Consider the following 17,150-nt stretch of genomic DNA (forward strand, 5'->3'; position numbering starts at 1 on the left):
CTTACGAAGCTTAGTCTCTGGCCAATCACGTTGTGTGTTCCATCACTCACTTCCTTGGTCCAGATGTCAAGCATTGATAACAAGATTTTAAAAAGAAAAAAGACCAGAAAAAAACAAACAAAACACCAAATTGGTTCAAGCAGAACGCCAGGATTGACCCTTCCTGTACACCCATCAACATATTCCTACAGCCCATTATTTCATCATCATCACATGACCAGTGTCAGACTTCACTACCCACAGAGCTTTATGATGGTGTGATCTGGGCTCTTAAGTTGTTTTCTCTGCCCTCCAGGAGGTTCAAAGTGAAGTGAAGAGCCTTCAGTCCCACATGATTCATTTACTGGTCCACTGATTCTAATATAAACCTGTACACAGAGCATGTTAAAGAAGGCAACAAGCTTTTTTTGTTTTTGTGGAACCCCCGCCAAGCTTTTCCCCTCCTCTCCTCCAAAAGGTTCAGTGTGACATGGGGCATCTGAAGCCAGTGGTGGGAGGGAGGGAGGGAGGGAGGGAGGGAGGGAGGGAGACGGATCAGAAAACTCACAGTTGGGAGGGACAGCTTAGTGAAAGGGAGGGTAAGCTAAGCCCCAGTCTCTACCGAGTAATGAAGAGGGGGACCGGCCTCCCCCTGACTCCCTCCCCACCCAAATGTCTTTAACTAGCAGCAAGTGTGTAGGGGGGGGGGGGGGGGGGACGTTAGGAGCATGGACCATGCTCCTAATGTCCCCCCCCCCCATTTCTCTAACTACCGACAGGTGCAGGACTCAGCTATCATGTCAGGGATCTCCTTATAATCCACTGTCTTGTTGTCATCCAGCAGCATCAGTACGCTGATGGGCTTGTACTTATACGGCACGCAGGACAGCGACGGCACCTCGTCCATCCCCTTCCCTTTAATCAGGTTCTGCATTATGGCATGGCTGGAGGGGTTGAGGCCGTAGTGGAGGATTCTGGGACAGTCTCCTTTACAGTAGCCAGGGTTGTACTGGTGTGGGGCGAGGTATTTGACCAGGCCTAACGCGGCAAAGGTGACCCGGTAGGAGTGGAGTTTGCACTGGTTCTTGGACGAGGGTTTCTTGTGTTTTCGGTAGTTGGGGATGTCGGAGGCGATGCTACCTGGGGGATTAGGGCCGTTGGAGCGACGGAGTCGGGGGGCGGAGAGGTGGTGAGGCTCTGGAGTCAGACCCCCCAAACTGGACCATCCAGTTCGGGTCGCTGCCCCCCACTCTCTGGTTTCTTCCTCTTCATTGAGGAAGAGGAGGAGAGCGGGGGTGTTGAGGTGATTTGTGGAGGCCGCCCTCCTTCCCCTCCTGTGTCCCCCTCGGATCCTCCACAGGCTTCCCAAGGCCTCGCTCCTCCAATGCCCAGGATCCAAGCACCAATACTGGGCCAGGAGGGTCAGGCAACTGCCCTGCTTTGGCCTTCCCTGGGTCAGCGTTACCACCTGTGCGGTGAGGTACTCTGTGATGTCAGTTTCTGTCCACTGCTGATGCGGCTCCAGGGTGACTAGGCGCCCCAGACCTCCAGGGGGGCTTGTCCAGCTATCATGCCCCAGAGAGGTGACTCTGGCCCTGCAACGGAGAGGGGAGGGGCGGGGCGTCCTGGATGTATTAGAGGGACGGAGGTGGACAAAGGAGGCTCTCACTAGCTGTTCCAGGGAGAGGGACTGGAGGTCGTACTCCACTGTGTAGGTGTAGCGCAGGACTGGAGGAGGGAGAGAGAGAACATGCAGAGAGAGGACAGGGGTGAGAAAAATGTGTATAGGGAGAGAGAGAAAGGATGTAAAGAACAGGGAGAGATGACAATGGTAGGAGTCAATATCTTCATCTCACCTTTGACCTGATACACTTCTAAATTGAAATGGTCAGGCTTCACCATAACAACAAACAGTTACAAAGACAAAGGTAACCTAGACTATTCTACACCATAGCACATACCCAATACCCATCATAACCTATAGCCTTAATAACGGTTTATATATTGTTATCATGAATGACAATGAACAATAGTTGTACAACAGGCCTACCCTTAACCACTGCAATTTCTTATAATCAGATAGACAAAACCCTCAGGATGATAAGCGCTTGTTATCTTACACACTGTGTGTCTCACCTGAAGACGCTGTCAGAGACCACACCTGGGTGGTGTTGGGTCGCAACAGACGCGCTGTGTTCGACCCGAACATCCGATGCTGTTTAGGCCTCCCATCCGGGTCGGCCGCGCTCTTAAACAAACTTAACATATATTGCAAGTTCTGGTCGGCCTTCTGTGCTTCTGTTAGCAGCGTGTGAAGCGGCTCGTGCTGGTTTTTCTGACTAGTGCTATGGTGATTTCGGCGACATCTCCCACCGAGTTGTGATTGTAACGAAGCAGAGGGATCGGTAGGAATGTTTGACCTTTTCCCGTCCGCTCGGGTAAACGTAGAACACAAGAAAAATACGAAAAAGGACAGGATACATGTGTTGTTACGGTGGGTAGCCCTCATGTTCGACCTAGCACCGGTGAAAGCCAGAGTTACTGCCACCAGAAGGATGGAATCAGAAGGTGTGATTTCTTACCGAGGACAAGGTGAGACGCGCGCTCACCTGACAAACAACCGGCCATTTTCGCTCATCACTAGTTACCACAGCGCCATAAACCACGCCCATTTCTACAAATTATATTCTCAAAATATGTTTTTAAACCTAACCTTAACCACACTGCTAACCGTGTACCTAACCTTAAATGAAATCATTGTTGTTTATATGAATTTTTACGATATGACTTTGTGGCAGTGGAAAACACCATGGTCTGTTTGACCCCCAATTGACCCCTCTCGTGAGGTGGACGACAGGTGTGACGCAGACGAAATCTGTAACGCGAAATAGGCCAAACTCATAGAGATAGTTAGAGGAATCAACTTGGATAGAAACTATTTTAGCATGGACAGTGACATTAAAGACATGCTCCGTAACTTTGGGGCCTACTAAGTATTTTTTTTAAACTTCCTGCTTTGAGCTGGATGTGTCCATGTGTAGCTCATACACACATAATCTATGAGCAGAATTACTGTTTTACCTCAATTAGCCTCGAAATCTCTAGTTTGAAAGCGACTGTTTTTCTGGAGGCTGTGCTGTGACATTTCCACTACATTTTCTTCCACATGGGTCAGCCCTTTAGCAATTTGAGTTTAACCAATGAACTTCAGCTCCTCACCATATGAGTGACAGCTAGCAAGCTGCACATGATGCACTGACAGCAGAGAGAGAGAGCAGTGACGTGGTGCATATCTTCACATATGTGACGTAGTACGCAATTTCCGTGGACCACTTTTGTCTCGCGAGCTCTGCTTTCAGAACTACTGGCTAAAAAGTATCCAAAAGTACCGGAGAATCTCTTTAAGGGCTTCCACAATTTTAAAGTAATCAACTGGTTTGGGATTCCTCTGGGTTGGGAGTGATCAGCCAATCGGTGAATCCCAAACCACCCCCTCGCCCCTACCAACTCACTCAGAGGGTCCTTAGTCGTCAAGGGGTGAGAGTGGCGAGGGGATCAATAAACCCATCAAATCCTGTACACTAAGTGACTTAAATTAATTAATGTTCCACTTTTAAATAGTAAAACTGATATGAAATTCAAATTAACAAATACAAGTTTTACACTTCAGTAACAGTTAAACATTTATTTTGGGATTTATCGTTATTTATTTTGGGAGGGATTTATCCTGTTATTTCACGTGGCGAGTCTCGAAATCAGACACAAACAAATGCATGTGGCTTATAATTAGACACGCCTCTCCATTATCTTGTATGAAATTGCACAAACTTCCAACAGATCGCAGTGCGTGTCGTGATAAGCACATCGCTCTGAAGCCTGCAGCCTTGCAGACGCTATCTGAGGGTCTTATTAGCCCCTACACCCTGCAACTGTTGGTGTGATCTTAAACAACCCAAACCGGATAGAAAGCAAGCCGAAAAGAATATATATATATATATATAATACAATCTTCAAGAACTAACAACCAAATAAAAGCTAGACAGTCAGGGAGAATTGATGCCCTGTAGATTTTGTTATAATGTTTGAGCAAAGGAACGCAGGATTAGCCATGTCAAAATGCATAGAATTGCAGGAAATTAGCTATAAAACTGCAAACGTTCCTTTCAGCTCCATGCCAAACTGTGTAGAATTGCTAGAAATAAGATTCAAAACTGTACAGAAAAAAAACCCTCTACTCAATAGAAATATTTGCAGAATTGCAGAAAATGTGCTTTCTCTAAATCGCCAAAGATACCTTTCTAGCTAATATACTATGTTATAGTTTACACTTCCTCTTCCAGGGAGCTGTGGAGAGGTCAAAATAATGACACGGTCTACTAAATCTATTCATTTTAAAACGGTGATTACTTCTTCTACTTGCCATTATCATTCACATAATTCTAACATATAATGTATGTCCCTTGGTCGCCGGTATGCCTGGGGTGGGGTTTCCCTGGGCAACAAAAAAAGCGTTAGAAATCTTGGACTAGAGTGCAGAATTTAAAACATCAAACTCCAGCCTGGTAGGTGACACCCCCGTAAAACCCCAACGAAGAAGAATTCCCCAACCCACAACCCAACCCCTCCCCGTTTTTTCAACTGGTCGTTCAGAACAGCACCGTTTCCGTTGAATTGAAACGTTGCAGCAAAGACGTTCTATTATTTCACAGGAGGTTGGTGGAACCTTAATTGGGGAGGATGGGCTCGTGGTAATGGCTGGAGTGGAATAAGTACAATTATATAAAATACATTAAACACATGGTTTCCATGTGTTCGATGCCATTCCATTTTACTCCGTTCCAGCCATTATTATGAGCCGTCCTCCCCTCAGCAGCCTCCACAGTAATTATATTGACAAGATACCTGATTGAACTCTCTAACAATGGAAATACATGTCCTCAAGTATTGAAGGGACACACTCTTTTCATAGCACTTTGATATAAAAAAAAAATAATTGTAGCAGGTTAGGTAAGCATTTTCACTTCCCTTAAACTTAGTCTCCTAACCTTCTACGAAAAAGTCACTTAGGTATCGAAGTGACGAGTGTTTCCCAAATGATTGACTGCAGGTGAGATCAGTTCAGACCATTCTAGCCAATGAGAAGGCAGATATCCTCTCGCTTCACCTCTTCCGCTCTGGTTGCAATACGTTCTATCGTACTGAACGCAGCACAGGTGCAATTCAAACGAACACCTGCTGCTGCTGATTAGGGGCGGGGAGTGTCTGTTGAAGTTATTTGGACAGCTACTAATTCAGCGGGACGCGGATGTTCCGATAGTCTTTTGTTCGCTGCCATGGCCGAACCACGAAGGGTTCAACTGACTACTCTGTCCAGTAATGTCCCCCTGCAGTCAGGCGTGGGGGTTAAACCAGCGTTACCCCCTAAAGAGGCGGTCACCGTTACTCCAGTAGCTACGTCGACCTCAACTTCCTGGGGAAGTCCAACCAAACAACCTGTAGCCACATCCAACTCGTCTTCTCAGGGTAGTTCAACCAAACTGGTTAAGACCGAACGCTTTGTCCTGACGTTGTTTGAGCCGGACCAGCATAGGTGTCCTGAGTTCTACTACCCTGAACTTGTGTACAAACAGGTGAGAAAGAAAGACGCTCCGTTCAGATAGAATTGGTGTGATTGATCAATAGATTTAGACCTGATCAATTTATGAATGTTAAATCAACTAGGAAACTAGCTAAATGTATTATCCTAAATACTTTTCATTGACGCCACTAATAAAGGCACAATTTTTTTCAGAAGAGCGTTTCAGACAAAGATGTACCAAACACAATTGATCAGGAGAACAGAGAGAAGGATGAACTTGGAGCGATCGCCAGGAGATTCGAGGATAAATATGTTAGTGGAGTTGAATATCAGGCACCACAAGCTAAAATTACATTTTACATACAGAATTACTTTTTTTGGTCCATTAAGGAGTTACTCCCCCCTATCCTACAACTTTAATCAACATTTCATGAATTGTTACCACTTAATTTCTAAGCTCACTCCATTGAATCTCACCATTTTATAAGCCCTTCTCATCGAGAATGTTACAAACTGGTCTATATGTAGTAACTGACTGACGAGATGGTGATTGGGTCTAAATAGTTACTTGCAGTCTAAATTCAGTGTCCTTATCTTTAACCTCTCTATGCACATGCCAACACATTTCTCAGCCTTTGAAGCATTCAGCAAATGTTGTGTTTATCATTTGACATATTCTCCAGACGTTTACATAGGGAATTGTTTTTATATGTTAAATGTCTGTTTTCAATTGTTTTCATCAGAAAATGTGTAAGTACTTTTCTTATTTAACACATAGAAAGATGAAAATAATATTTTCAACACTTATGTTTAAGTCCGGTTGTGGAATTTCTTAACAAAATTAAACCAAAAGATTTAGACTGATTTGATCCTGTGTACAATATTTATTTGCCTGATAATTAAATATGCACATATGCAAATATCACCTGATCTGCGTACTTAAATACAATATTTCAGAAACATTAAATTGGTAAAAGTGTATTGTGATATGATTAAAAATATATATTTATTTATTAGTGTGTGGTGCCTGGCCTTAAGACTGTTTAAATAGTGTGTCCCAAATGCCACCCTATTCCCTATATAGTGCACTACTTTTGTCCAGAGCCCTACAGCACCCTATTCCCTATATAGTGCACTACTTTAGACCAGAACTTTAGGGATTAGGGTGCCATTTGGGATGCATTCAATATCATTGTTTTAATGCCTTATTGTCTTGATGAACCCCCTGTCTTTGTCTCTCTCTCTCTCTCTCCAGGGATGTGGGAACAAACGTAAGAAGGATCGTATTCAGGATCTAGTGGATATAGGCTACGGTTATGACAACGAAGACTCTTTCATCGACAACTCCGAGGCAGTAGGTTCAGTTTAGCCTGGTTCTCCTGGTTCAGTTTAGCCTGGTTCTCCTGGTTCGGTTTAGCCTGGTTCTCCTGGTTCGGTTTAGCCTGGTTCTCCTGGTTCGGTTTAGCCTGGTTCTCCTGGTTCGGTTTAGCCTGGTTCTCCTGGTTCGGTTTAGCCTGGTTCTCCTGGTTCGGTTTAGCCTGGTTCTCCTGGTTCGGTTTAGCCTGGTTCTGGTTAACCAGATTTAGTTTAGTAATGTAGTATAGTACTGTATTATACTGTAATATCGCCCCCTCCTGTTCTCTCTGAAGTATGATGAGTTGGTCCCAGCCTCTCTGAGCACCAAGCTGGTCTGATTAGTTTAGTAATGTAGTATAGTACTGTATTATACTGTAATATCGCCCCCTCCTGACCTCTCTGCAGTATGATGAGTTGGTCCCAGCCTCTCTGAACACTAAGCTGGGAGGGTTCTATGTCAACTCTGGACCGCTCCAGTTCCGCCAGGCCTCTGATACGGAGACAGATGACGACTTCATGACCAAGAACCAACAACCCAAGCCCCCTAAAGTAATTAACTCCATGGCTGCATCCCGTTCCAAACAGCGCCCTAATCCGTCTACGGTGTACTACTTTTGTCCGGAGTGGTCTCTGAATAGGGTGCTACTTGGGATGCGGACAATATGTAGGATCAGAACTGTGTTGTGTTTGTGAATAGAACGTACCGGTTCAGACATCATTCTTTGTTTTTGTTCCAGAAACGCAGGAAGCAAGAGGGAGAAGTGAAGAGGAGGAAATGCCCTGGACAGGTGGTGACTGCAAACCCCACGGTGTCAAACACTGGGTGAGAGACGGACTGACTCATGATCAGTTGATTGACAACTATAGATTGTCCATTTACGCTCCCGCTCTCTGTGCTCCCGCTCTCTGTGCTCCCGCTCTCTGTGCTCCCGCTCTCTGTGCTCCCGCTCTCTGTGCTCCCGCTCTCTGTGCTCCCCCTCTCTGTGCTCCCCCTCTCTGTGCTCCCCCTCTCTGTGCTCCCCCTTCCCCAGTGTTCTACCTGACAAGAACATGTGGGAGGAGAAACCGAAGAAGAAGAAAAAGAAGAAGCCTGCTGGTCCTCTGAGTGTCACAGACATGTTGAGAAAGTTCCAGAAACAGAAAGACAAAGAGAAACTAAAAAGAGAGAGAGAGCGAGAGCAACAGAAGTTTGGTCTGGAGAAGACTACACTACCCACCACCCCCTATGTTTCTGCAGACCCTGCTGGGGGCGGCGCCAACATGGCGGACCCTCTGCTCAGCTTGATCGGATCGACCAATGACAGGGCGTTTCTCCAGGCAGCCAGCACTGTGGACTTTGACCTCGATCTAGACACCCTATTGGACGCCTCCGCTGAGACGCTGGCCAATCAGGTAGTCGTCGCCATGACCTTAACCAATCAGGAGGTCAACGCCAAGACCTTGGCCTACAAGGAAGTGAACGGTTCGATACTCTACTATACTTTATTGTCCATTTTCATTGATATTTGTTTTGTGTTGATAATGGTACATTTGAAGTCCAATAATTACTATATATATATATTACATTACATTACATTACACTACACACACTGTTGTTCCAGGACTCTGTGGCGGTGCAGGTGTTGACCCCCCTGCTTCCACCCTGGAGAGCCACACACAGACCCCCATCGACCCTGTCCCTCACCCCCAGGACCAGATTGACCTTGTCTCTGAATCCATCTCCAAGCCCCAGGCCCCAAAACCATCTACACAGCCAGTCTCTGACCCACAGGTCCAGCCCCCGCCACAGCCCACTCCCCTGCCTGAAGGTCTGTCACCAGCCATGGAGAAGAGAGTTCAAGACCTGGCCCTGGTATGCTACCGGACACTGGGCTTTGCGTTACGCTGTGCCCTTATGTTGTTGAGCGCCACATTGATTGATGTATTGGTTGATCTTGTTCAGGCTGCTAAGGGGTTGGAGGGAGAGTCAAAGGTCAAGTTCTTCACACCAGAGGTCAACGCCATCCTACTGGAGTAAGTCACTTGGTTTGGTTTCATGTTTAAACTACTATCAAAAACATTTTCTTACACAAGTCCCATAACAATGTTCAGCCTTACGAGTGATGGATGTGTGTGTGTGTGTGTGTGTGTGTGGTTCTCAGCATTGAGCTGCAGTGCAGAGATGTGAGTGGCCAGGTGCGTTCTAAGGTGTACACACACCTTGCCTCATTCCTCCCCTGCAGCAGAGAGACACTGCTGAAACGGGTCAAGAAACTACTGCTGACACAGGTAACACAGGATAGCTCGTCCTCTCTGTGTGTGTGTGTGCAGGCGCAAATGTTTGTCTGTGTGGTTTAGGAGGAGCCTCTCCAGAGGTTGAGGCAGGCAATCGACAAGGTGATGCCGGAACAGATCTCCCGTTACCACGACGACTGCCAGGCCCACGCCCAGGCCAGGGCCGCTAAGTAGGTCACCATGGCAACTATCGTCAACACACATAACATAATAACTCGTAGTCCATTTAATGTGCTACTTGGAGTATCTAGCTAACCTGTGTGGCTGGCCGCCGTGCTGTTACCTGTGTGGCTGGTTCTGACTGCTCCAGGATGGTGGAGGAGAGTAAAGAGCGAGAACAGAAGGAGAACACAGGATCGGAGGAGGAGGAGGAGGGGGAGGAGAGGAGTGGTAAACGAGTGGTGGGCCCCAGGAAGAAATTCAGATGGAACCAAGAGATCAGGTGTCTTTTAATTTTCTAAATGTTTACTCATTCTATCAACACACATACGTATAAACACCTATGGTGACTATCCTATCTTGCCCGATAGGGAGTGCCTGTGCAGTACGGTTCGGGTGAGGATGGACAGATTCGAAGTGGAGAAAGGGAAAGGTGAGACGCAGGGACCGGAGGAGTTCCTGAAAACTTTCTTGGACACGGAGATCAAAGCCCTCTGGCCTAAAGGCTGGATGCAGCCTAGGTACGCACGCACGCAGGCAGGCGCAACCTTCAAATATTCCAGTTGACTTGTTGTGTTTTACTAGTGTTGGTTCCTCAGAGTGTTGCTGAAGGAGAGTAGAAGGGTCCACTGCCCCACTGCACCTCTACAGCAGTAAGTATCATCCATACAACTAGGAATTATAATACCTTTTTTCTCCCTAGATCTCTATGGTAGCGTCCACCAAACTCTTTATTAGCTGAACCAGGGTGTCGCTGCTGGGCTGGAGCTAAAGCATGCACTCCCTATAGCTCTGCACGACTCTCTGACTGCATCACACAGATTGTATTTCTTATTTTTGTTGTTGTAAGGAGTGAAAGAAAACGTGTTCTCTCCCACAGAGTGAAGAGGAAGTCGATGAAGAAACAGTCCTCTTTGGGCAGTGCTCCAACTCTTCCAGGGACCTCCAGTGGGCCTGGGGAGCCTCAGGTTTTCCTAGGAGTTCAACCCCAGAACGGTTCACCTCTTTTGGGCTCAGGCGTATCCACAACCCGCCAGAATCTAGATGATTCTCTGGACCAGGGTCGCATCCTCACACCCCCCTCTTTAGGGGTTGTGAAGGAGGAGCTACCTGAGCTGAGGGGGGAGGATTTTGGTTTCCCCATCGCTGTGTTGACCCCCTACAATGATTTGAAGCCTTTGCCTGTCAGCATGTCAGCCAATGCCAACACACATGCTCAGTCAACGACCGCGAACACACCCCCTCAGGCGAACACTCCCTCCCAGTCTCCTCTGACCGTGCTCGCTAACCAGGCGCTGGCGCAAGTCCACATCCACAAAGACTACATTTCCCAGGGGCACCTATCATTGACGCAGGACCTTTCACTCCAGAACAACCACCCTCCTCTACCACAGAAGAAGAAGAAGAAACGGGTAACCACATTATTCAAAGTTGACAGACGGGTTGAATGCATTATAATGTGTGTGATTAGTTGCAAAATTTGGGGAACTTTCAATAAATTCCCTGGTTTCCCCGAAATCCCGGTTCTAAGTTTCTATAATCAGGAGAGAATAAGCAGAAACTCCGGAATCTTCTAACCAGGATTTCTGGAAAACAAGGGAATTTATTGGAAGTTCCAGGAATGTTGCAACCCTAGTTGTGATGCATAAAGCCATTTGGTTTATTCGTTAGTTCAGGATTCTGAAAGTCATAGGCTTTGTCCCAAATGGCAGCTTTTTCCCTATGACGTGTACTACAAAAGTGAATCCGGTGCCATAGTTTGTTTATTGTTTGCAGGTTTCTGAGGTGTCTGCACGGAGCTTGCCTGCTCCAGGACACAAACCCTCTCCGGGACACAAACCCTCTCCGGGACACAAACCCGCTCCGGGTCTTCCTGGAATCCCTCTACTCCATGCCCTGGGTTTCCCGCTCTCCGACTTCGGACCAGGAACCATGGGAACGCTGACTCAGTCACAACATTCCAAAGACGCCCTGGTCACCGGCACCACTCCCGGAACGTTCCACCACGGACTCACGCACAGTAAGTGTGTGTGATGCATCTACGGTTGTATTTAGCATTCGAGGGGATTGGCCTGAGAAAATGCCCTGTCAATATTCAAATGGACTTCACTTTACTAGAGGCACTGTTGACATAAAGGGCAGCTCACGCACTCTCTTCACCCTTCCCTTAGCAAAAAAGATTGCTGTCAGGGTGACTGCAGTCAGGGTGACGGTAGTGTCTGCACTCGTTTCTCCCTGCGCCTCTCAGGAATATGACATTTTTTTACCTTTAGTCATCTGTCCTCTTCATTTTCTCCTCTACCGCAACACCAGGCAACTAACATGATACCTGATCAGATGTATTGCTTTTTAGATGGCAGCCAGCTGGTGGGAGAGGGACCCAACGCTCAGAGAAAGCTACAGTGATCCTCCGACAGTGAACATCTAGAATGGACACGTGCAGTGGGGGGGGAACCTGTGAAAAAAAATTATGAGAACTGGATGTAAAGGCCTATTGAGCCTGGAATAATGATCTTGGAACGGACACCTATAAGACATGGGAACTTCTGAACCCCTGCTGAACAGATTAGATGGAACATTCCTCGTCAGCAATGGGATGGGGTGAAACGTTTTAACTGGGTCAGAGCTGCATGTATATCACTGGCTAGCACAGTGGTGTTATGAGGAACTTACTGGCTAGCACAGTGGTGTTATGAGGAACTTACTGGCTAGCACAGTGGTGTTATGAGGAACTTACTGGCTAGCACAGTGGTGTTATGAGGAACTTACTGAACTGAATGTGTTCTTGCCATATTAAAGTAGTATTGATAGTTTGGTCATTCAAATCATGTAACCACGTTGGTAGCACGTTGTAATAAAGCATTTAAAATGAAAAATATTAGTACGCTTATTCATTGATTAATCAATACTCCCACATTTTAAATGTTAGCTTGTATTTGCATAAATTACTTTTTAAAGTATGTAATAATCATTTGTAAGATGTTTATAGGTCCTTGTAAACCATTTAGGCTTGGGCTACTGCTAATCATTAAAGTTGTTTTGTATGGGCTCACAAAATGAGTGCTATTTATACCTTATTTCTTTTTAATTGACCTGGGCCCGGTTTCCCAAAAGCATCGTAACACATTTAAGTTCATAACTGCTCTCTCAAATGCTATTCTTTCACTGTAATAGCTACTGTAAATTGGGACAGTGCAGTTAGATTAACAAGTTAGACATCTGAGATTGGCAGAAAGCTTATGTCCTGGGAAACTGTTCTTGTGACCTACAACCTCATGCTAATCACATTAGCCTACGTTAGCTCAACCGTCCTGCGGTGGACCCACTGATCCTGTAGAGGTTTTAACCTCAAGGATCAGCCCCTTTTTTTTTCAATTTTCACCTAAAATGACATATCCAAATCAAACTACCTGAAGCAAGGATGTGCATATTCTTGATACTACTTGAATGGAAACACTTTGAAGTTTGTGGAAATGCATGTTGCAGAATATAACACATTGGATCTGGTGAAAGATTATACAAATAAATAGTTTTTGTTTTTTTGTAACGTATTTGAAATGCAAGAGGCCATAATGTGTTATTCCAGCCCAGGTGCAATTTAGATTTTGAGCACTAGATGGCAGGAGTGTAGGTGTGAAGTTTCACTGATTGAATGAACCATTGCATTGCTGTTCAAAATGTATCAAGACCACACAAATGTGCCTAATTGGTTAATTAAGGCTACGTAAATTGTTAGAATTTTCATGGGCGTATCCTTAAATCCGAGCGATTTTCCCAAAACTAGTTGAAGTTGGCTTGCAACCGCTGGTTAACGACTGCCTCAGACCACCGGGAGAAAGACTTAATAAATCAGTCTTGCTCTTTCACACCACTATACACAGATCTCAAGATGTTTGTCTTACTGTGACGGATGTACCTGTAACCAGGTTTCAATCATACCTTTTTACGTGAGTAAAAGTACAAGTCTGTCGGATAGATTTCATGACCGGCCTGAATGGAAACGGAACAGTTTCAGTTCAAATGTCGTCAAAACAAATACGCTGGCCATGGTGGGATCTGTCGGTAAAGTGAATTACGCAAGAAAAGCTTTTATAAAGTTTTATATTGACATAGTCGCCATATCGATCTAAACTCTGTGGTCCTCACTACGACTTGTCAGGAAACCATGCAGTTCATTAGGCTACAGATGAAATAAATGATGAACGTGCATGGTGATGAGTTTGATGCTCTTTTCCAATAAATATCCAGGATCTTCTTGTGGAGGCATTACTGATCATCTTGGCTGCCGTTTTTTGACAAAGGTAAATGATTCCACTTTTGTCCCTAATCTAATGCATGCGTGAGCCCTAGCCTGAGCACACGTGGCAGTACTGGAGTGGGCGTACTCTCTATATAAAGCACCCTTTTTTTTATGTGAAACAAAAAAGCAGTTAGAAATGCAGCGGATACATTTTTCAAATGTATAACAAAAAAAAATACACGTTTAAGTATTCAGACCTTTTTGCTATGAGGCTTGAAATGGAGCTCCGGTGCATCCTGTTTCCATTGATCATCCTTGAGGTGTTTCTACAACTTGATTGGAGTCCCCACCTGTGGTAAATTCAATTGATTAGACATGATTTGGAAAAGCACACACCTGTCTATATAAGGTCCCAAAGTTAACAGTGCATGTCAGAACAAAAACCATGCCATGAGGTTGAAGGAATTGTCTGTAGAGCACCTAGACTTGATTGTGTTGAGACACAGATCTGGGGAAGGGTATCAAAACATAATTCTGCAGCATTGAAGGTCCCCAAGAACACAGTGGCCTCCATTCTTAAATGGAAAAGGTTTGGAACCACCAAGACTCTTCCTAGAACTGGCCACTCGGCCAAACTGAACAATCAGGGGAGGACCTTGGTCAGAGAGGTGACCATGAACCTGATGGTCACTCTGACAGAGCTCCAGAGTTCCTCTGTGGAGATGAGAGGACATTCCAGAAGAACAACCCTCTCTGCAGCACTCCACCAATCAGGCCTTTATGGTAGTGGCCAGATGGAAACCACTCATCAGTACAAGTCACATGACAGTCCACTTGGAGTTTGCCAAAAGGCACCTAAAAGACTCTGACCGTGAGAAACAAGATTCTCTGGTCTGATGAAACCGAGATTAAACTCTCTGGCCTGAATGCCAAGCTTCACATCTGGAGGAAACCTGGCACCATCCCTACAGTGAAGCATGGTGGTGGCAGCAGCATCATGCTGTGGGGATGTTTTTCTGCAGCAGGGACTGGGAGACTAGTCAGGATTGAGGGAAAGATGAATGGAGCCAAGTACAGAGAGATCCTTGATGAAAACCTGCTCAGGACCTCAGACTGGGGCGAAGGTTCACCTTTCAACAGGACAACAACCCTAATCACACATCCAAGATGACGAGTGGCTTCGGGACATGTCTCTGAATGTCCTTGAGTGGCCTAGCCAGAGTCCGGACTTGAATCCGATCAAACATTTCTGGAGAGACCTGAGAACATCTCTGCAGCACCTCTCCCCATCCAATCTGACAGAGTTTGAGAGATATTGAGTTTGAGAAGAATGGGAGAAACTCCCCGTGCCAAGCTTGTAACGTCATGCTCAAGAAGGCTCGGCTGTATTCGCTGCCAAAGGTGCTTGAAAAAGTATTGAGTGAAGGGTCTGAATACTTATGTAAATGTGATATTTCAGTGTTTAATTTTGTATAAATTGGCACATTTTTTACTTTGTCACTATGGGGTATTGTGTGTAGATTGATGAGGGCAAAAATAAGGCTGTTAACAAAATGTGGAAAAGGTAAAGTGGTCGGAATACTTTCTGACTGTAATGGTCTGTATAGATGGTCTGTTTGTATCCATCCATCCATCCCAGTCACCTTGTCGTGGTTAAATGCGGTGGTTCGCAATTTCAGTTTTGCACGAATGTTGCCACATATCCACAGTTTTTGGTTTGGATAGGTTCTAATCGTCACCATGGGAACGTGGGACGGAGAACCCCGCTGGCTGAATGGACGGGGAAATCCGGAAAGAACCATAATTCTGTAAAACAGAGTATGTTACAGTCCCTTATGTCTATTTGGAAGGAGATCCTTCGCCCTGAGCTTGTCTATTTTATTATCCAGGGACTGAAAGTTAGCGAGGAATATTGATAACCACTTGGAAGCGGTGGTTGTTATTATACCTTTATTTCAACAAGGAACAAAGACTGAGACCAAGGTCTCTTTTACTGCTGGGCCCTGCTTGTACATGTTTACACATACAGTTTAGGTACAATGATTAAGAAATTACACAAGACAAAACAAAACGATCACAGATAACACAAAAAACAGCAGATTGTTACATTTACACAGGTTATTCCCCTAACAGGTTATTCCCCTAACAGGTTATTCCCCTAACAGGTTATTCCCCTAACAGGTTATTCCCCTAACAGGTTATTCTCCTAACAGGTTATTCCCCTAACAGCACAAGAACTTGTATTACCCGAAACAGTTACAAGCAATACAAAAGGCCCATGCTTGATTCTTTTGCAGGAAAATTATTAGTTTGATTTTTTTTTTTAAAACCTTAAGTCTCTTTAACGAGGTGTGTTTACCAGCCTTGGAGGTAAAGAAAAAATTGATGAAAAGAAAGAGAATGCTTAAACGGGGTCCATTATGCAGTTTACGGATTAATGCTCTGAGCAATAAAGGTCATGGATAAAGGCTCGCTCTGAGAAGTGTTTATAGTTTCTCTTTGGAAGTATATGGGGGTCAGGTTTTTTTTTTAAGCTTAGTGTCTCTGATACATGCAATAGGGCAGTGGTCACTGATGTCATTAGCAAATAACCCACTAGCTATATATTTTTGAGGTGTATTTGTTAAGATAAGGTATTTTAATGTAGACTTTTCCGGGTCTTTTGGATTAGGATGGGTAGGCATTAGTTATTAGTTGAGTAAGATTTAGTTTTTTTTTTTTTTACAAATGTCTTTTAATTTAAGCGATGCTGGCATCAGCCAGTCCAGATTGAGACGTCTGATAATCAATTATTCAGAGTTGCCATAATTAGAATTAGAATTAGTTCTTAAACTGACTTGTCTAGATAAATAAAGGTTACATTTAAATAAATACGAAATTAGGCTTTCGAAAAGCTCCCTGGTCTTTGTAGTTGAATCTGTGTTTGAAATGTAATACTTGACTGAGGGACTTTACGGATGTTGTATGTATGGGGGACAGAAGAAGGGTAAGGCATTCAAAAATAAAGTCAACTGCTATTATTTCATACAGTGAGTACATGTCATTTGGTAAGCCAAATTTTACTCCCAAACTAATTTAGGTTTACCTAAAGAAATACCTATGCAACGACTATATTTTGGTTATTCATTTTTTTTAATCATTAAAAGAAATATACATTTTCATCTACTTTTACATTACAGACTATGTTGTGTAGATTGTTGACAATAAATCAAAATAAAATAAATAAATACATTTTAATCCCACTTTGTAACAATTAAATGTGAAGAAATCCAATTTATTATTGAAAACTACAGAATGGCTGCAGGCTTTAGTTGCAAGTCATTTTTAGAAACACACACACACACACACACACACACAAACACACGCACATACACATACACACACACATACACACACGCACATACACACACACACACACACACACACACACACACACACACACACACACACACACACACACACACACATATACACACACACATACACACACACACACACACACACACACAGTATTTAGAAATTAGAGGTTGGGCCAGTTTTAAACATTCCACAACGGTCATTATC

At 44.6% G+C, this 17,150-nt stretch overlaps 2 protein-coding genes across 2 annotated transcripts; one reads left to right on the forward strand and one right to left on the reverse strand.

The window, feature by feature from the left end:
• Positions 1-735: 735 nt before the first annotated feature.
• bmp15 (bone morphogenetic protein 15) lies at positions 736-2,724 on the reverse strand. Its single transcript, XM_021614611.3, has 2 exons — positions 2,116-2,724; positions 736-1,707 (listed from the first exon to the last, which is right to left on the reverse strand). Exons 1-2 carry the CDS (start codon positions 2,486-2,488, stop codon positions 749-751), a joined length of 1,332 nt encoding a protein of 443 aa, XP_021470286.3. The 5' UTR covers positions 2,489-2,724; the 3' UTR covers positions 736-748.
• Positions 2,725-5,164: 2,440 nt separating this feature from the next.
• Positions 5,165-12,222, forward strand: LOC110531411 (ubinuclein-1). Its single transcript, XM_021614608.3, has 16 exons — positions 5,165-5,609; positions 5,771-5,869; positions 6,813-6,911; positions 7,319-7,462; positions 7,651-7,736; positions 7,945-8,375; positions 8,515-8,765; positions 8,856-8,926; positions 9,055-9,181; positions 9,251-9,357; positions 9,498-9,629; positions 9,718-9,867; positions 9,946-9,999; positions 10,227-10,758; positions 11,123-11,366; positions 11,700-12,222. The coding sequence occupies exons 1-16, from the start codon at positions 5,313-5,315 to the stop codon at positions 11,750-11,752; spliced, it is 2,877 nt and encodes a 958-aa protein (XP_021470283.3). The 5' UTR covers positions 5,165-5,312; the 3' UTR covers positions 11,753-12,222.
• Positions 12,223-17,150: the final 4,928 nt, after the last annotated feature.

The sequence above is a fragment of the Oncorhynchus mykiss genome, chromosome 9 (genome assembly GCF_057628025.1).
Source record: "Oncorhynchus mykiss isolate SJ-2025 chromosome 9, ASM5762802v1, whole genome shotgun sequence".
In the NCBI taxonomy this organism is placed as follows: domain Eukaryota; kingdom Metazoa; phylum Chordata; class Actinopteri; order Salmoniformes; family Salmonidae; genus Oncorhynchus; species Oncorhynchus mykiss.

Excerpts from the sequence above, each read along its gene's own strand:
- LOC110531411 (XM_021614608.3), top strand. The coding sequence starts at position 5,313 with ATGGCCGAACCACGAAGGGTTCAACTGACTACTCTGTCCAGTAATGTC. Across the intron at positions 5,870-6,812 it reads GGAGATTCGAGGATAAATAT|GGATGTGGGAACAAACGTAA; the intron begins GTTAGTGGAGTT and ends CTCTCTCTCCAG. Across the intron at positions 8,927-9,054 it reads GTCAACGCCATCCTACTGGA|CATTGAGCTGCAGTGCAGAG; the intron begins GTAAGTCACTTG and ends TGTGGTTCTCAG.
- bmp15 (XM_021614611.3), bottom strand. The coding sequence starts at position 2,488 with ATGAGGGCTACCCACCGTAACAACACATGTATCCTGTCCTTTTTCGTA. Across the intron at positions 1,708-2,115 it reads GTCTCTGACAGCGTCTTCAG|TCCTGCGCTACACCTACACA; the intron begins GTGAGACACACA and ends TCCCTCCTCCAG.